Source organism: Lissotriton vulgaris, chromosome 6 (assembly GCF_964263255.1).
Source record: "Lissotriton vulgaris chromosome 6, aLisVul1.2, whole genome shotgun sequence".
In the NCBI taxonomy this organism is placed as follows: Eukaryota; Metazoa; Chordata; class Amphibia; order Caudata; family Salamandridae; genus Lissotriton; species Lissotriton vulgaris.
The window spans coordinates 1752921044-1752942247 of NC_141694.1; the positions used below are offsets into that span (position 1 = coordinate 1752921044).

The 21204-nt window shown below is 42.0% G+C and overlaps 1 protein-coding gene across 2 annotated transcripts in view; it reads right to left on the bottom strand.

Moving 5' to 3' along the window:
- The window catches only part of LOC147709418 (xanthine dehydrogenase/oxidase-like), a 379031-nt gene extending 359385 nt beyond the window's left edge, over positions 1 to 19646 (bottom strand). For both annotated transcript variants that reach the window (XM_086927988.1, XM_086927987.1), the window contains exon 1: positions 19404 to 19646. In XM_086927988.1, the coding sequence (XP_086784114.1) occupies positions 19404 to 19466 (63 nt within the window). In that variant the 5' untranslated portion in view covers positions 19467 to 19646. The remainder of the gene's footprint in view (positions 1 to 19403) is intronic.
- Between the last annotated feature and the right edge of the window lie 1558 nt (positions 19647 to 21204).

Genomic DNA, 21204 nt, shown 5'->3' on the forward strand with positions numbered 1-21204 from the left:
CTAGCTACTATTAACCCATCTCTGGTTCTTAACTAAATGTTTTAACTGAGTCTTACTTTCTTACCATTAGCTTTCTAGAACTCTGCTTTCTCTTCTACTTTCTTACTAGGTGGATGTTTAATATCTGGCTCCAGCTAGTTCTTTCTTTCTATAATTTACAAGACAAATCTCAGTAACTGTTTATAACCTTTTCTATTTTTCTCTCTCTATAGTATTCTACTCACTTCGCTATTTTCCTGTTCTTAACTTCTCTGGTTCTTTTCTTCTCTAGCAGTAATCTTTCTCTGACTGTTATCTCTTTTTCTCCTATAAACACAGATTATTTGGGTTAGTCTCGCTCTGTGCACTTCTTACTCCTTATGCTATATTGTGCGCTCCCTCCCTTCACTTACGTGTCAATCTGTATTTATGTAACTTGTTCTTTTTTCTATTTGGCCTTCTTCTCATTAACTGTATCTATTTCTTCTTATTTATTTACAGGTTAAGTATTAGCAAGTGTGTGATGAACTTCTTCAGTCAAGCGCATCAGCTTTCTATTGTGGGTAAGTATTTGTTTCCTCATAAAACTATATACAGTTTTAAATTACATTCAAGCTTTCTAAATACACTTCAGGGATTTATTTGACACTTAGCTTTGTTGTCTTCTTCTTCTTCTTTCAGGTGCACCTGTGCTGACTCCACGGATATTTGTGTCAAAATGGATGGCAGATGACGAAGTCCTTTCCGACTTCTCACGCTGCCGCTCTGTAGTCCACTCTCGTGCCTCACTTGGGCTGGCAATGTAATTTCCGAGCTCCTACATGTAAGAATGCTCGGAATTTTACGTCAGTTAATTTTCTCTAATATCGTCAATGACGACGTACGTATTATTTAGTTATTATTTCAAGGTAACTAAGGCTTTAGAACTGCTCCGATATCTTCGCAAAAACAATGGTTTCTATGACTCCTTCTGAAACGCTCTTCCTTCGGTTAAGGCTCAGGTGAAGTGCGCAGTTTCTCTCACTCGCACGCTTCACCTGGATTCCACAGTGACTGCCACAGATAAACTAGACCGCTAACCCTGCTTAGAGTCGGCGGCCATTTTACGGTGCCATTCTCGAATTAACCTTGTCCATGACTTCTTTTGCGCTCGTTCAGCGCTATGATTTCTTCTGTTCTGTGCTATTACCCCAATTTGGAGTCTTGGAGTCCTGACAGTACCCTCCAACAAGGTAGGTTCTCTCCTTCTTGGTTTGGTAGGAAATCGCTGGTGAAAAGACTTAACTAATCTTGGAGCATGAACATCTTCATCCCGCTCCCAAGAACTTTCCTCCGGTCCATAACCTTTCCAGTCCACTAGATAGTATAACTGACCCTTTTGCTCTTTAGAGTCTAGTATTTCTTTGACTTCAAATTCTGTACCTGTCTCCAGTTGAAGTGGCTTTGGTGGCAGGTTAACTCGCAGATTAACTGGAGCCTTCTTCAACAAAGTGACATGAAAAACTGGGTGGATTTTCATTTTTGTTGGCAATTTGATTTGGCAAATTACTGGATTGATCTTTTCTTCTACCAGATAAGGACCAATAAATCTTGGTTGGAACTTCCGGTTCCCTTTTAGTCTCAGGTTCTTAGTACTTAACCAAACATGATCTCCTATTTCTAAATGGGGACCTTCTCTCCTTCTCTTGTCTGCGTAATTCTTGTATTTTCCTTTGGCCGGTTCTAAGATTTCTATCGCACTCTGATGAACCTGCTCTAAGTGGGACACTATTTTCTCAACTGCTGGAACAGAAATTTCCGTTTGTCTGATTGTTGAATTTGGATGTCCTCCATAATTCATATAAAAGGGGAAAAACCCTGTGGAAACGTTCTTGGCATTATTGGGGGCAAACTCTGCTGCCCACAGATAATCTGACCAGTTTCCTTCTTGTTTTAAAAGGAACAATCTTAAATACTGCTCTAGCTCCTGGTTCACCCTCTCTGTTTGGCCATCTGTTTCTGGGTGATAGCTAGTGGAAAACCGAACTTTAGTTCCTAAACCTTCCATAAAGGACTTCCAAAAATGGGAAATGAACTGTAGACCTCTGTCAGAAATCACTATTTTGGGGATTCCATGGATTTTCACTATTTGTGTGCTAAAATGAGTAGCCACCTGTTTAGCCGTTGGTACTTCTTTTAGAGCTGTGAAGTGTGCCATCTTCGAGAGAGAGTCTACAACTACTAGAATGGTGTTGTAACCCTGACTGAGTGGCAAGTCAGTAATGAGATCTAATGTTACTGTGTGCCATGGGTAAGGTGGAGTGGGCAAGGGCATAAGTAAACCTTTCGGAGCCTGCCGTTCAGATTTCCCTTGAGCGCAAACCTCACAAGTCTTTACATATTCCTCAATGTCCTTAGCCATCTCCGGCCACCAATTGTGTTGTTTGATCAGTTCCTTGGTCTTTGCCTCTCCTTTGTGTCCTGCTAATTTCGCATCATGACATTCTTTCATAATCTGTTGTTGTAATTCTCTGGTGGGTATGTATAAAGCTTCTTTAAAATAGGGCAGTTGATCAAATATTCTTCTACCTTCTTTCTCTTTCACCCATTTTCGCATGGCTTCAAGTTCCATCGCTTCCAAAATGCTATGTTCAAGATTGATTGAAGTAGTGGCTCCGATTATTTTTTCACTTGGAATAATTGACTGATTTTCCAAAGGAGTCTTCTGATTTTCCGTGTCTATTCTGGATAAGGCGCCCGCTTTTCCATTTTGTGCTCCACGCCGATAAGTAATTACAAAGTCGTAATCGGCAAAATACAAAGACCAACGTATTTGTCTGGGAGTAAGAGTTCTGGCCGTTTTCAAGAATTTCAAGTTACGATGGTCTGTGAACACAGTTACTTGGTGTTGTGCCCCCATCAGGTGAAGTCGCCACTCTTTGAAGGTGTCTTTTATAGCCAACAATTCCTTTTCCGTTATAGTATAATTGACTTCTGCCGGGTTTAATTTTCTTGATCTATATGCAACCGGGTGCAACTGGCCTGTTAACTTATTCCGTTGGGATAAGACTCCTCCCACTGCCTGATCTGAGGCGTCTGTTTCTACATAGAAAGGTTCAGTTGGATCTGCATGCTGTAAAATAGGGGCAGTAGTAAAGTTTCCCTTTAAGGATTGGAAGGACTCTTCTGCATTCTCTGACCACTCAAACTTGAGTCCTTTCTTCAACAGTCGAGTGAGTGGTAGGATCTTGCGCGAGAATTCACTGATGAACCTCCGATAAAAGTTTGCAAATCCAATAAAGCTTTGGACTTGTTTGACGCTCTCTGGGGATTTCCAATCAATCACTGCTTCAATCTTTTTCTTGTCCATGAGAATGCCCATTGGGGAGATGACGAAACCTAAGAACTCCACTTGGGAAACGTTGAAGGCACATTTTTCTAGTTTTACAAACAGTCTATTTTCCCTCAACTTTTGTAAAACTCCTCTGACTTGATCCCGATGCCTTTCCTTATCCGCAGAGTAAATAAGTATGTCGTCAATATACACAATGGCACACTGATCAATGAACTCCTTCAGAACGTCGTTAATGAAGTGCTGAAAGGCAGCGGGGGCATTGCAGAGGCCGTAGGGCATAACTTTATATTCGCACAACCCAAATCTGGTTCTGAAGGCTGTTTTCTATTCATCACCCTCCTTCATTCTTACCAGATGGTACGCTCCTCTCAAATCTAGTTTCGTGTATATTTTGACTCCTTTCACTTGATCTAGTAAAACAGATATAAGTGGTAGTGGATAACGGTTCTTCTTTGAGATCTTGTTGATGGCTCTGTAGTCGATACAGATTCTCAAATCCCCTTCCTTCTTAGGCACGAAAAACAGGGGCGAAGACACTGGGGATTGTGAAGGCCGAATGAAACCATTGGCTAAATACTTGTCTAGATATTCCCTTAGATGATGGTGCTCTTTCTCAGTTGGGGCCCACACTCAACTGCAAGGCAAATTCGAACCAGGTTCTGTCTCGATTTGGCAGTCGTAGACTAGGTGTGGGGGTAGTTGTTCAGCTTCCACTTCATTAAAAACGTCTTCAAAATCCTGGTATTCTTCCGGTATTTCTTGAACGTGAATAACGCAGATTGATCCTCCTGTTTGACACAAGGAATGCGCAGGATTAAACTCTTGATCTTTTTCCTGACCTCCAAAGCAATTTTCTTGACAATAACCGGATTCCATTTTAATAGTTCTTGCACTCCAGTTAATCGTTGGATTATGTTCAGTAAGCCAAGGGAGACCAAGTATCAACTGGAATTTGGGGGCATCAATCAAATAAACAAAATTTTCTTCTCATACCCATCTTTAGAGATCAAATGTATTAATTCCGTATGACTCACTATCGGGCCCGAGGACAAATTGGTTCCATACACAGCTCTAACAGGTTAACTTTGGGATTTTTTGATTGCTTAGATTCCCACCTCACTTGCAAATTTTAAATCACAAAAGATTCCGGTAGCCCCTGAGTCTATCATCACTGAAACTTCCGCCAACGTTACATGTCTAAATATAACTTCCATTGATAAAATTAAATGAGGTTCGGCAGACTGTAAGGTATTAGCCACTCTATGTTCTTCTGGAGTTTTTTCATGTATTGCATCCACTTGTTCAACTCCTCCAACAAGTGGTGCTGTTAGTTTTCCTTCGGCTTGAAGGTTGTCTTGGATTTTTGTTGGACAATTCCTAACAAAATGGCCTCCAGATTCATAATACATACACAGATTGCTGGTTCTTCTCTTTTCCTTCTCTTCCTTAGAGAGGGGGCCACAGATTGTTCCTATCTGCATGGGTTCTGTACCCTGTTGATTTTCATTACTTGGTCCTCCTTCCTATCTAACCCGATCAAATCTGGGAACCACTGGTTTGAATTCTTTTCTTTTTTCGCCTTTTCTTTCTACTTGTCGGAAATCTATTTCCAAATCTAAATCCACCAACGCAGAGATATCTGTGGGTCTATTTGGTATTCCAGCCAACACATCTTTTAGTTCATCCTTCAGCCCGCGGTAGAACACTGCTGGTCTCTTGCTCTCTGGCCAGTTTGTTTCTACCACAAGCTTATTAAACTGGGCCAAATAAGAGACCACATCTCGATTTCCTTCTTTTAGTTCAAGTAATTGTTATCAACAGCTTGAGATATTCATCGTCTGTCAAAAATTCGAAGAAACTCTTCTTTGAAGCTTTCATAATTTCGTAATATTGGATCATCTTTCGTAATTAAAGGCAAAGACCAAGACGCTGCATCCCCACTTAAATACAACAACACAAAGGCGACTCTGGATTGCGCATCTGGGAAAGTTCAAGGGTGGCCCATGAAATGTAGTGAACATTGCGTGATAAATATTTGCGCCTTTTGTGGGTCTCCACTAAATCGTTCTGGTGCCGCCAATGGAATAACTGGCGACAAGGAATGAATCACCTGAGTTGTCATTCTATTTGTACCTTCTGATAATGGGTTTTGAGCATCTTGCCCGGAACTAAAAGGTTGTCGAAATCTTTGTGCTAACTCTGCGGTCTCTTTTCTTGAGTTTACTACTTCTAATCTAAGGTTTTGGTTCTTCTCTCTGAATGCACTTAACTCCTTTTGTATGGTGTCTAAAATTGTTCCTAGCCCTTGCAGGTCTATTCCCTCCGCCATCTCTGTTCGGGTGTAAAATGCAACTTGGGCACTTCACTCTGTCAGACTTGAGAATATCTTTTGTTTACTACACAGGAATAGAGATGCGGAATCCCGAATCCACCTAGACAGCAACCCAGAGCTTGGTAAGACAAGACTCTGGATATGCTACCTTTGGGGGAAGGGGGAAATTGGATAAAATAACAAAAGAGAGAAGAGAATGTCCTGGTCGGTTCCTCTTAGTCCGTCCCGCAGACTTCTATCAGATGGCAACCTGAAGTGAAGGTACAACGTTAGCTACTATTAACCTACTCTGGTTCTTAACTACATTTTTTAACTGAGTCTTACTTTCTTACCATCAATGACGACGTACATATTATTTAGTTATTATTGCAAGGTAACCAAGGCATTAGAACTGCTCCTATATCTTCGCAAAAACTATGGTTTCTAGGACTCCTTCTGAAACGCTCTTCCTTCGGTTAAGGCTTAGGTGAAGTGCGCAGTTTCTCTCACTTGCGCGCTTCACCTGGATTCCACAGTGACTGCCACAGATAAACTAGACCGCTAACCCTGCTTAGAGTCGGAGGCCATTTTACGGTGCCATTCTCGAATTAACCTTATCCATGACTTCTTCTGCGCTCGTTCAGCGCTATGATTTCTTCGGTTCTGTGCTATTACCCCAATTTGGAGTCTTGGAATCCTGACAACCAGCTCCTACAGACCATCCACAGCCAGGAAACGACACATTGGCAAGATTATTGTAGGCATGTCATCTCACAGAACCTCAGCACTGAAAAGAGGGTATTACCTGGGCCTTCAAGTTAGGTAATATCTTGGGCACAGGAACCCAGCCCTTGACAGTAATTAGATAAGAAGAGCGCCTTTTGCACTCGTTCACAGCTCTTTGGGACCCAATAATCCAAAATGAATCTAAGATATGGCATCCACCCCTCTAGACAAGCTGTAGTCCCAAACCTTCCCACTGACAAAATGTTATTAGGCTTGTCATGGTATGTTATGCCCAGCATGGATTCTTTAATCATTGGTTTGAGTTTAAAGTATTTGTGCAGTTTGAGTTTACGAATTAAATTTAAAAAGATCTATCCTTGTTTGTGTAAACTCTAGATGGTTATGAGGGCAGAAAGATAGTCCCAATTTCAAAACTGTTTCTTCTGTTGCAGTCAATATTTTAGGTGTTAAATTGACTATTGTCAGGTTTTTATCTTCAATTACCATCTTCCCCCTCTCTTGCTGCTTGTAACTCTTGGTGTTACATTTCCTTTTTCTCTTCCAGCCCCACCTTCTGTTTTTTCTGTGGTGCTCTCTGAGGGCTTGCTTTTCCCACCCCTCAGCCAGGACTGGCGGATTAGATTGAATTCCCCGTGAAAAGGAGTTTTTCGTTGTACACCCAAAGTGCCTGAAGTTTCATCTTCTTTTTTGACATTTCCTTTCTCGGTCCGTCAAATTTCTTGGCAAAAGTTAGAACTCTTCCTAATGAGTAGTCCCTCTCATCTCTCTCACACTTTTCTCGCTTTTGTTGTTTTATCTTCAGCTCATATTTCATCAGGCTTTTTTAAAAGTGTTCTCTTAGTTCTTCCTGTTTATTTTTGTCCAGGTCTTTCGTTATCTCTTCCTCTAGTAACTGTATTTCTTTGAGGGCTTTCTCCCTAACGCTCCATGCAAATTTAATGAGAATATTGAGCATGCCTTTAAATGATAGAGTTGTATGCTCAGCCCATTCTTCCATGAGAAGTGGGTCCTGATTCTCATAGGCCGGCACAGTGTAAATCCGTAGTCCCCTGGGCACTCTGTCCACGTCTATGTAATTTTGGAGGGAGGTAGCCTCCCACCATTTACGCATCTCTCTTTCATATAGTCTCTCCAATTTAAGAAACTGAGTTTGCAGAGTATTGGAAATTCTTTGATTCTCCGTCGTTCCTGATTGTGCAGTGTCAGTCATTTTCTTTTTGAACACGTCAATGGCCGCCTCCCTGCATGCTGATTCACTGAACATTCTGTATTGTTGTACGTGAGCTTCGATCCCGAGCTCACTACTCTAAGAAGAAATGGTAGCCACTCCCTCACCTTATCCTCAGTAATGCGCACTCCTACTATATGCACGCACCGACACGCCTTACCAGATTGCCTCAAATTGTTGTGCATCGGTTGTTTGCTGCGCGTGTTGCTTTCTTGATGCTTTACCAGGACGGTGCCTCTGCTTTTAAATCCTCGCTCCAGTGCTTGTATGCCGATGGTGCTCGGTCTAATATGTTGCTCCACAACTCTCGTCCACACTCGAAATAGAGTAACAGCACTCACGGGGGTGGTTTACCAGATTTATTATCGTAACAACAGACGCGTTTCGGAAAAGTCCTTCCTCATTGTTTACACCTCACACTGGAAGGCGCCACAATCAGATCACCCAGAGCATTGCCATAGAGAAGGGACACATTCTCATTGTCACTAGTCGTCGCCATTTTAGGGCCATACATTTTTGTTAACACAGAACGATTTCTTTAAAATGCTTATTCACAACTTTGCAATACAGTAATGCATGATTTGTTATGCCATTATTCATCAAACAAATTATTACAGTGATTCAACTCATTATGATTTTTGACATATAATATGCCAACAAGAGGAATAGCAAATACTTTTCGTATTGAAAATCACCTATTTAGGGTGATATTTTAAGCCTTGCTAACAGATACGATGGATCATTGTTGGGAATGGCACACATATGCTGTAGGGTCCTTTTATACACTGGAAGTGTAGCACTTCCTGTGTAACTTAGACCTATGTACATGTTAGAACATAAACGACGAACTCCGTTCTAAAATTAAATGTACCTGTAATTCTCTTTGGTTGCCTACTGAAGGGTGATGTATACGTTGTTGTATTTTGACCCATACTACAGGCTTTGCATCTCATACATTTTTAGTTTAGGCCTTAACCACCCTTCTATTTTCACTACCTCCTGACTGCTGCGTACTAGTACTAGCAACAGGGATTTACTACAGTTCTTTAGCATTGACCACGTCCCAATCCATAGTAGAGGAGGGGATAGAGTATTGAGACTTAGGAGACTGGAATCCCGGTATAATATTGACCTACAGACAAAGAGTCCCAATGGACTTAATAGCGGGGAGGAATTGGCGATACATTTGGGCACCTAAGAATAGTGATTTGATGAAGTTGAACCTGATTAATGAAGTGTTTTATAATTTTTACCAATGGAGCATTGCATGGGGAGTGCAAGCTGATCCACGGCAAGATATTACCTGAATTGACCAGTGGGGATTGTATACATATTTTTTATCACTGTGTGTGCCGATACACGGCCTGATGTATTTTAACTGCATGTGATTAATTTCATGATATGAATTATTACGCCTGAATAGACAGCAACTAACAGCCTATATAATTCATGCTCAAGAACACAGTCTCAAGATGGCGCTGATCTCCTGACTTGTAGTACAAGTCTGTTTTCGATTAAATGATGGCGCCAAGTAATATAATCACCGATACATGGCTTGATAATATTGCCCACGCGAGTCATGCAGTACATCATAATGGAGGCTCCAATCAGATTTGTATTTTGTGATTGGTGCGATAGCACCTAACAGAGGAGGAGGGGACAGAGTGAAGTAGTTGAGGGAGTTGGAAATGAAATTTATGATCAATTTGAACTGTAAGACACCTAATGGCCTAAACATGGATGAAGTTATGCACATGAAGTTAAGCAGGGGGGCACAACATGTGCCCCCCTGCTTGTACCTCCAGGCAGGTCCAGGAGCGGCACGGGCCCTGTTGGAGCCCCATTAGTTGCATCTCCACCACCCTTTTTATGGCGTGCTCACTGCTTTGAAAAGTGCGGTAAGAGGGCAACCCGCAATATGCTTGGCAGTGCCGCAACGGCACCACCAGCATATTCCTGCTCCTGACTGCTGTATGATTGCCAGAGGATCCCCGTAGAATGCACAGCAGTCCAGTGGCGGTTCGACTGCCCCAATTGTAAAATTGCAGGCGGGCCCGCAGTGTGGCGGCGATTGGACCATGAGTACGACGGTCCTTAGTCTCTGAAATCAAAATCCTTCAGCGGAGCAAGGTTGCAGCATGTATCCAACGAAGTCTTCTAGAATCTCAATATCCATTAGACAAGGTACTGCTGAACCCATTGGTTTGGGGGGGAGGGGGAAGTTCATAGTGGGAACGATTTCCAGACGGATCCACTTGTTGGTCGAATACTTTTTGGATCTTCGCCCACTGAAGATGTCTTCATTACGACGTAGTCTCTTTTTGGAGTTCTGAATCCTGGTGCAAGTTTGCAGGCTGTATCCAGGAAGGCTGCACCAATGTCTGATATGCTTTCCTCCAGGGTTCACTGAATACTTTTTTCAAGCGGCAAAAAGCTCCAAAGGGAACTACTTTTATATTCTTGTTCAGTGAGGTGGGGCGGGTTTACTTGGGTGGTTGGACCCTGTCCTCCAGAGGTCTGGATTTCAGAGATTCTTGAAGAAGTCGATCTAGACATAAGTAAGGGTCCAGGACCTCCGGGACATTAGTTAGGGTCAGAAATGACTCCAGCAGAGGCCAGGGGTAGATTTAGTCCAGGTCCAGTAGTAACTGGTCAGCTAGGCACATCAGGAAAGCTTGTTGTGTGCCTGTAGCTATACAATAGGTCAGCCAACTGACACTTGGAGTCCTATTCTTTGTCCTGGATGCATGTCTGTGCAGGTACAGACCTTCATGTCTCCTCAGAGGTCTCAAACACAATTGCAGTCCATCCTCTCCTCTTCCACTGGTTCAGAAAGTGTTCTCTAGAACTGCCAAAGAACAGTACTTTAGTTTTTCCCATGTTGAACTTCAGGCAATTGTTCTTCATTCAGACTGAGAAGTTCTTCATACAGTTGTGAAAGTTGGTCTGAAAGTTGGTCTTCGTCTACGTGGGGGTCTGCTAAGAACAAGAGAACGAGCTGGGTACAGTGGGCATAGGAGACAGTGCTGATGAAGTGGGTTCTGACAATGTCCGTGAGTGATGTCATGTAGATTATGCGCATAGGTTGAGAGGTGTGGGGACGGAGGATGAATGGGCAGGCTTCACCCCTGTCCCTTTCAAGTAAATGAAATTCCTGGGACCTCCCCAGCTGCCCTTCCTGAGCTGATATGGGTCACCAGCACCATACCAAGCTAACCCTGTCAGGTTGCCTAAGCCAAGTGTCAAGATCAAAGACACCAAAGAGCTGCTGAATTAAAGGTGGTGTATTCTTCAAGTAATTTGCCCACAACCTCAATGGACTGGTCCTCTCTGGATCTCAGCCGTAACTGAAAAGACTCACCATTAAGTCCTTAGCTATCACTCCGTTCCAGAACAGGGACATCAAGCATAGATAATCATGGCACTCACATGTGCAGTTAAATAACAATGATGTAATGTAAATACACTGCATACACTACAACACCTTCCACCCCAAAATAAAAATTAAAAAAAAGTCTAAAGTGAAATACAAACATTCAATACAGTACATCGTTATAAACTTTTGCAGGTTTTCTAAGAATACAACTAGTACGGTGTACTGGAATGACTACAGCAGTATCCCCGCTGCATTCACCATGAGATCGTACAGCCACATTTGGTACTTCCCCAGGACATGCATAAACACACGTTTCCTGAACACCTCCAGCTGTTGTTGTGGGATGCCAATTTTATCAAAATCCAATCACCAGTTCTAAGATTTACCTCCCTCAGACTGTGCTTTTGATCAAAATATTTCTTCATTGTCGACTGCCCTACAGCCACATTGGACATCAATTCATCACAGTTATGAACACTTTGTCCATCCCCTTGGTATTTTGCTCTCCAGCCAAGCAGGGAATAAATTAGTATGGGAAGATCAATCCCTCACCAATTGAAAGGCAACACATCTGTAGTGCATTGTGGCGCGACATTGTAACTCCACACTTTGGTATTCAAAAACTTGGCTACATCACAACCTGAAGTGACTGCAGTTTGTATGCCTTCTTTCAACACTTTGTTTGCCTTTTCCACCAAACCATTAGATGAATATGAGTACAAAGAAACTCTCAAGTTTTAATGTCATGCTTTTTAAGGAATGCACACATGCGGTCCAAACTGAAAATATTTTCTAAGACATTGGTAGCAGCATCCATGCTGATTAAATCCAGAAAGCCATAATATATCTATTTTGAAACGTAATCAACTAATACTATAAGAAAGCGCATATTGCCCGGCAAAATCACAAAGGACCCCAAATAATCCACTGCTACTTTCTCCCAAGCAGCCCTAGGAAAGGTTGCAGGACGTAAGGATAATGTTCCAGTCTTCCAATGCTTATCAGAGATAAGGCATTTGATGTGTTTGTCAACAAAATGTTTTACTTGACCCTCAAGGGGAGGCTCCCAGTAAAACGGCTTCAAATTTATGCACGTTTTATTGATGCTTCAGTGTCCTTGATGCGCCAACAAAATGAGATAATTTCTTAAACTTTCAGGAGGTATAAAGAAAATATCTTTCATGACCATTGATTCACCAAGGATAACTCATCCGACACCTGGAAAAAACTCTTTCACTCATTGCGTAGACACCTGCCTTCTGGCCATCCATTCATTACATAATGCTTAACCTTCTGTAAAGTTTCATCATTCGTATAAGTTGTCATTCACTGCTCTTCTGAAATGGCTTGTTTATAGTCTGCCACAGCATCCACCGCAGCTAGCACACATTCTAAGTCACCTGTTACCTCATCGTCATCAGTAGTGTTAAAAGGCATGTAAGAAAGACAATCTGCATGAAAATTCCTGCCTCCCACCAGGTGTTTTATTATGAAATTATACTCTTGAAGTTTGGATATAAATCTAATCAAGCTAGCAGATCCATTATTAGTTTTCCTGTCACCTAACATGTACACTAATGGTTTATGATCAGCAACTAATTAAAAATCGTGTCCCCAAATGGACCTTCTGAATTTTTGAATGCCCCAGATGCAAGCTAGCGCCTTGTATGCAATCATACTGTAGTTCTTAGCACAGTCCCTAAGCATTCTGAAAGAAAAACCTATGGTTTGCTCCTTATTTCCAACCCACTGGCTAAGCACAGCTCCTAGAACAACCAAGCTTGCCTCAACACTAATGATGCCCTTGCTGCTTTCTTTGAAAGCGTGTAAAGCGGGAGACTCCTCAATCATTGTTTTAACCTTCTCAAACGCTATATTCACCTCATCTGCCCAAACAAATCTAGCACCTTTATGCAACAATGCCCTCATAGATTCAACCAGCTGTGCATACCTTTGAACAAACAGGGCATTATACTTGGCTAACCCCAAAACGGAGCAAAGGGCATTCCTATCCTTGGGTGAAATGCTTCTCTAATGGCTCTGATAACACAAACTTTAGACTTGACTTCTCATGCAGTGATCGTGTGGCCCAAGTAATCTAACTTCTGCATCCCAAATCTGCACTTACCCTTTCTAATGGTCATACCAGAATGTAACACAATTGACAGCACCTCCCTGAGAACGTTAGTATGCCTGTCCAAATGTTCTACATAGATCAGGATATCATCTTGATAGGCTTTTACTCCTACTACATCCCCAAACAGATTATCCATCACTTTCTGAAACACGCTGGCAGAGGATGCAAGCCCAAAAGGTGATCTAAGGTACCGGTTTGCCCCAAATGATGTGACAAATGTTGTTAACTCTTTTGAATCTGATGAGAGTGCAATTTGATGATATGTGCATCGTGAGTCAATTACTGAAAAATACTTAGCATCACCTAGATTAGCCAAAAGCGCCTGAATCTTAGTCAGGGGATGACAATCCACCAGTATATTTTTGTTTAGTGTTCTGAGATCTGCACATAAACAGATCTCTCCTAATTTCTTCCTTGCGACCACAATGGATGAAACCCATTGAGATTAAGTGCAAGGCTCACTGATGTCTTCCATGCATATTTATTTTAGCATTGCTTTCAATTCATCCCTGATGCTGAGCAGAACAGGACAAGTTTTGTGAACAACTTGTTCCCTTAATGGTTTTAACCTGATCTGATGTTCAAAACCTGTAACATCACCCGAAAAAACATAACTGAATTCTCAAATAATACCATCAAAGTCACTGTTACGTTGTCCCCTTGAAATATATGCCCACCTACAACCACAGGATTGTCTGCACCTGTGAGATATAAACCTAACTTCGCAAAGTCTTACCAGGCAATTAAATTCTCTCCTTTGACTGCCACATACATTTTAGTCTGAATACACCTCCCCAAACCTTCCAAGTGCGAAACAAAATAAGCCAACATGTCTATATCTTTATTGCCAAAACATTTAGGATGGATGTCAGTATGTAAGAGTGATACAGAATTTCCCCACATATCTTGAAATGTGGTGTCCCTAAGAATTGTAACAGATGAACCTGAATCAGCCATGATTTGTAATGAGATACCACCAATGTTTGCTTCACATATTGGTCTCTGACCCAATCATCATTCCTTACAGAACTGCTCTCAATAATGAGTGCAACATTACTCAATCTCTCAGTGACTGCATCATCCTGAACATCAATACCATTGATTCTGACAGCATTCCTACTGACACCTTTACAAAAATTTTGGAAATGGCCGATTTTCTTACATGCTAAGCAACATTTTTCAAGAGATTTTGATCAATACCTGTAACAAACATAAACTGGTCTTTTTGGTGGATTTGTTTTCTTTTACTTTGTGTGCTAGCCAGAGACACGGAGTCTAACCCCTGTTCAGAATCAGAAGTAGAAACAGCATTGATGGAATCACTGAAATGTACTACCTTTGAAGATACAAAAGACCTTTTGATACTTTTAGCCAGATCAATTATTTTCTGTAAAGGAGGCTTCCTGCAACTTAACAACCTTTCTTAGACTTTTTTCGAATGGCAATTAAAGACAAACTGATCACAAATAAATATATCTACATTTGCACCAAAATCACAAGTAGCAGCCAAAACTTGCAATGCAGATACATATTCCTCAAGACTCTCATCCATAAGTTGTTTCCTTTTGTGAAAAGTGTGCCTCTCCAACAATATACTGGGTTCTTTGGAGTATTGTTTGGTAAGACGTTGGATTGTCTCTTTATAAACATCCCAGTCATTGTCACCCAAATCTCCTTGTGGTGCTGGGAGGGGTGGCAAATTGACAAAAACGTCTTGAGCTGCCCAGCACAAACAACTGAATAATAAAGCCAACTTGCTCGCAGGAGTCAAATCAACTGTATCTATGCCCACCAGATAGTTTTCAAAAAGCCATAACAATGACTTCCATTTTGTTTGTGGTTTGCCGGGAAGAGCCAGAAATGGATGAGGCTGTGCAAAGTGTTGAGCTGTGGCCATACTGGCCAAAATGCAGAAAGGCAAAAGCAGAAACAAAGAAAGACAGTAAAGTACCTTCTCCTGAAGCGCATGGAAGAATCACCAGTTCCAGAACTCATTTAACCATATCTCAAAAAGAAATTGTTATGAGGAAATCTTTATGAAGTGTAGAAAAACATTTCCATGGATTGCGTTGCATACAAAACAACTAATCCTGTGTTTGCTGATGGCCAAAATTCAGCATGAAATACAGCAAAGATGGTCACTGATTTGATGATGAAACAACGTGAAGATGAAAAGCAATTTTTCCTGTCAAAAACCTATCCAAAATGGCTGCTGATGCGATGACAGCTCAAAGAAAAACACCTGCCGTCTGCTGAAGGAGTGTGTCACCAGTAAACGTTGGAAAGGAGCACGCCGCAATGTTCATGCTGGAAGATAGAGTTTGTTTTAATTCCTAAAAGAAATGTGCACTCATGACCCCAATTACCGATTGTAGGGGTTTGAGGACCAATAATTCTCCCAGCTTTCTTTAACAAAATGTATCAGAACTTCAGTCGGAAACTGAGAAGTCACAGGCACAAGGAAAACCAAACACAGAATGGAGTTCCTGTCGGAGGGCAACAGCTTGGGAACTGTATCGTCGCCAATATGTGAAGAACGAAGACACCAAGGAGCTTTTAAATTAGAGGTGGTTTATTCTTCAAGTAAATTGCCCATGACCAGGACGGACTGCTCAGCTCCGGATCTCAACTGTTGCTGAGAAGAGTCACTGTTAAGTCCTTAGCTACTATTCCATTCCAGAACAGGAACATCAAGCAAAGATAAACATGGCACACACATGCTGTTTAATAACAATGATGTCATGTAAATACACTACATACACTACACCAAGCCATTGTCCTTCTCTGGGAGCCCTTTTCACACATCAATAAGGTCAATCAATGAATGGGCAGCAGATGTCAGGCTAATGCAAATGATCCTCAAGGAGCTTCAGTGAAAAAAATAGTAACTTTCTAAAAGTTACATTTTCTAAATATTTATTACAAATATGACTTCAACTTTGAATTGCATTTTTAATCAATATTAAATATAGTGATTGAACCATTTATCAAACCTGTTCTAAACCTGAAATAGCCAAAATAATATTTTAATCTGCATTCCAGTTTTCCTCATAGGACAGTCAGAGCCTTTCAAAGTGAAAACAGTTTTGGCGGCTTGTAACTGCAGGGACACTGTGACATTAAATATCTACACCTCCCACTTTTAAATACTATGCATCCTACTTTGTGAACTACAAGATCTACATATGGGTGACTTGTCAATATTCAAAAGGATGTTTTTTCCACTATCAAAAGGATTATTTTGACAGGTCACAACTGCAGGTTTAAACTGCAGTGGTCAGACTACAATTGTAAGGTTAAAGCCATGCTTTACTTTGTCACATTAGTAGATGGCACAATATGTGCTGAAGTCCACAGGTGATACCTAAGTGTCCATGCCATGAGTTTATTTCCGCACCATATACGATGGCTTTGTATGAATCTTAAATATGCAAATTAGGAGTTAGCCAATTCTATCATGTGTTTGGGGTCGGAGCACATGCATGGGATCTGATTATCAGTGTCAAAGTGTACAGAGTCAAAAGACAGCATCAGCCCAAAACAAAGTTGATGGCCACTCAAAAAGAGGCACTTTTTCACATTCTAAAAAAGCAAATAATCCTGGAGACTGGAAATCATTAAAACATACTTTTTGGGCACACATTCATTTTATACAATGCGTGTGTTGCGTGTGGACAACTTGCTCGATGAGGGACCCTATAAAACGAGCCATGACTTTAAGCCTTGTTTACAATGCACAGTTCCTTCAAGGTCGACATGCATCATCCTCTCATGGGATGGTTCCAGGAGGACCAGGTCTACAAGCCTGCTATAGGGGAGAGTTCAGGAAACACATCAGTGCCAGGTTCCAGAAGGACACTTGTCAAACTTGGGAGGGTGGAGGAAGCGCATTCTTGTCAAACAGGAATACTGAGAGAAGCACAGGTATGCCTAGTGTAGCGGATGCCGATGACGGGTCTAATTTGTGCTAGGGGTGTGCAGGAACCACAGGCTGCTCTATGGAGGATGGAGAATGCTCAGAATTACCCTCAGGTGTGTCCATGTGTGAAGGGGGTATGCTGATCTCCTGTACTAACAGACCCCCTATTGTGTGTACAAACAGGCATCCTCTCTGAATGACTGCTTGAACAATTCCACTTTCAATTGTCATGTAGTAAAGCATTATGGAAGTAATGGGCCATACAGGCTTTAAAATACCTCATTTACCACAGATGTCTGCAAATTGTAGGCCCTGTACAGTAACAAACCAATGTTTCGGGGACTTAAATTTATGAATGAGATTAGAAAGCAGCTACAGGTCTGTTAACGATCATCCAATACTGTTTGACGCCTATCCTCCCACGCTGGTGCTTCCACGCTTACCTTACAATTCCCTAAGCTGCTAGTGGGGGGACCCGACGATCATTTTTAAGTTTTAACCCTTTTTCAACTTCTACATTAATTCTTGTTTTTTTTAATTTTAACGTTATTTGTTATGTGAATATTGGCTAAACTCACTGTTTGTATTGTAAGTATTTTTATTAATTCAACAATAAAAAACATATTGTATATTGTAAATCAATGTTTCATGATAGGTCTTGATTCATCAATGTAGGCCACTTTTGTGGGTGCTCCTGCCTGTTTTTGGTTCCAATCCTGTTTCATTGTGCTCCCCAGCCCACCATCTCTCTGAGATGAGAGGAAAGTGGCATGCAACGATCTGCAAATACAAAGTGTAGCAATGGGGGTCACTCAGTTGGACCGTCAGTGGCTCGGGGGCTACTGCATCCCTACGGAGACCTGGGCTTGACTCCATGGTCACAGGGTTGAATCCAAGCAGTACAGCTGAGCCTTTCTTCCTCTTAGTATTGGTTCAGTGAGAACCATGGAGGAGGCGGACAATTCACATCTGTGATATAGTGCCATAAAAGCCCCGGATGAAGATGCTCCTCAAAGCACATGGTATGGTCCAGTTTGTCCTACAAGGAGTTTCATTATCTGTGCGGATCAGGGCAGTAACAATGATGGGGTGAAACCGAGAGGCAATGTTGCCCTGTACAAAAAATGAGTACAAATGCTTCTCCTGCAAACCTAGGCTGCACAGAAAAGCCAGTGACATCCCTAGCAAGCACAAACAGAGGACGAAAGGCTCAACAGGACGGGAGAAATCAGCACCACACACGGAATTATGCAATTCGCAAAGGCAGGGTTCTAAAGGTCGGTGGCTTCTCCCTGCAGGTTTCTCCTGTTCCTGGGGCAGATTTAAGACTTTCACAAACAATACCACGAGCACACCCGAAAAAATACATCTGCAGTCTTCCAGGAATACTACAAGGAACTCAGTATAAATGTATAGGTTTGACACTAAACCACCCCTGCCCCGCCTGTAACCCTAACTTTACAACAGTGGAAAATCCACCTGCTGTGTTGTTACTACTCCCAGAAGCGCACTTTACCATAGTAAAAGTTCCACAAACTATTTTGCCGTGAATCAGAATTTGTGTTTGTTTCAGAGTTTATTAAAGCGCCGCGGGTCTCTATACAGGGACAGGAACGCACAGGAATTGTGAGAAAGGGCATAAGAGAAGCCAGAGTCTGTTCATCACTGGCTGCCCCAAGTCTTCATGAAGTTGCACCTGTTTGCTGAATCGCAGATAATGAATAGTTTTGCTTCTGGGGTTGGCTTCAAGACATTCCACTGTCTGGGACCCAGCAATTTTCTTCCCCAAATTGCATGTTTTTGCGCACACTAGTACCATCAAGAGGAGCAAACATACTTATGACTCAGGCCTGGGTGGTGTTGCAGCTGTGCAACCCTCAGAGCAAATGCTGCATTATCCCCTGGCTCCTCTTCAAACATTAATCCTGTATTATTTTTCTTATAGAACGTCCTTATGAAGAGCTGAGCTCCAGGTTCACATCCTACAGGTTCCCATCCTGGACTACAGGTGATTTTGAAGTCAGCCACCTTGAAAAATTCAGGTGTGTTACTTGAAGGTGCAGCATCAGTAATTTTCTGAAAAAGTGCCAATAAACTTATCAAGGAGCACTCAACAATATCCTAGCCAAGGATCACTTCTATCGGCAGCTTTCACCTTTGTGCACCCCCAAGTTTAAATTTACTGAGTTCTTTCACAGGGCACGAACGCTTCAGCGGGCTGAGAGGCACATAGAAACAAGCATTTAACTATAGTTAACATCCGTAGAAAAGCACCAACACTCTGGCAGATAAACTCTAAATTTAACACAGATATTGCACATTTTAATTGAAAAAAACTGTAGGTTGGCATTTCTTTGCCCGTCCAGTCCTACCTTTATCCCATTCACAAAGAAAACCAGTTCATCAGTGGGGAAATCCACAGATAGGGGCCCCATCTTCAGCAGTCGCAGGGCAGGGGAGGTGGAACCACTGGCAATTCCTCAGGGCTGACAATTGGAAATAACTGAAATTTCTGCACACAGAAGGAGCAGCCACGAGAAAGACGAAGCGAGACAGCTGTGTCTGCTCATCTACCGCCTTTCAACAAGGTATAGGTAAGCAATTAATGAACGCCTGCTGGCAATGGGACTAGACTTTGTTCTCATTATTACGAAAGAAGGGGAGGGGCGGGCCTCACCCACGGGAAGGACCAATACTGTGGCACTGACGTAGGCAGTCTCTTCCACCTAAAATTCATTCATAGGAACCCTGCTTAGTGCATTTGTTGTGTGTTCGAATTCATTGGAAACTTACTTCTTTTTGGTTACAGTATATTTCATCTGTACTTTCAGCTCTTCCATTTTATCTTTCATTCTCTACTCATTACTGTTTGTATAAATCAAGTATTACCGACTATAAACGTATTAACATTCTTAATTTTATTTTTAACTAGGGGTCAAATGTCTTGATACCTTAGCCGAAAAATCAGCTTCAAAATTACTCCACACAACATCAAACCCCCCTTTCTACCTTGCATAGCATTTTCATTAAATGCTGCCACTTTTCCAGTGTTAATGTACATTCTGTTAAACCCCATTAAAAAAAAATCTTCCTTTTACTAAGTAAATAAGTCGGAACTTTATTGAATGATAACTTAAAACCATTAGAAGTATGAAAACTGCGGAGGATAAGTACATGCTCAATATAAAAACCTATTCGAAATAAGTTCATTCAAAGCATTCATTATTCAGAAGTTAAAACTTCTCAGTGCAGCAAACAGGTTATTTTTTTAAAACAGTTCATTCTTAAGGTGGTGGTTAAAATGAATAAAACATTTTCAGGGCAGCAACACAGAGTATTACAAAGCACAAACATTTTCAAATGCAGGAATGAAGTGTTCCAGTGCACAGCCCAGTGCCCTAAGGCTGATATGGTTGGAGCTGAGTCCATTGTGCACTCAACTGCTCCTTGCTGTAAAGTAGTGAGCACTAGGCCCACATACGTGTGGAATAATGCACGCACACACAGTAGTTGGGTACTGGGAACCAGCCCAGGGCACGTGCGCCTGGCCCCTTTTGTTAGCAGGTTGAACTGACCGGTGACGCCTGTGTTTGGTTGGCGTATAGTGTGGGCACAGCGCAATGCTTAACACTAGAACGTGTCCAACAGGACACTACATCCCTCCCAAAGTTTATTGGAAAAGAAACAAGGAAAGTCCAACCTATGGGAAAGAACAAACAAGAAAACACAGCACCACTGAGTCTCTTCAGGCCATCTGCCGGGCAGTGCTGGATCTCGGGACCGCACGGCTGGGCGGTTTACGGCTCTGTCTTTCGAACTGGCCTGGTCGCACGGTGTTGGAGAGTATTTACACAGTTCAATGTAGGTGCATCCGGAGTGGTGATGGAATCCACATTGGAGATCTTCTTGCAGGCGCTCAGGATCTGGCGGATGCAAACCTGCAAAAGACTGAGGATGAACTTGGTGGATGAGGGCCTTCCTTGAAGGAGAGGGTGCTTCCTGGTACCTGCTGGTAGGGCAGCTGCAGACATTCCTCTCTAGGTCCAGGATTGTTCTGAGGAGCTGGTGGTGAGATGCCATGCTTATCTTATGCACTAGCTTGTTATTTATTCATGTTATATATTTATATCATTTAAAGAGCGCGCTGTAACCCTGCGGGCATCCTGGCACTGA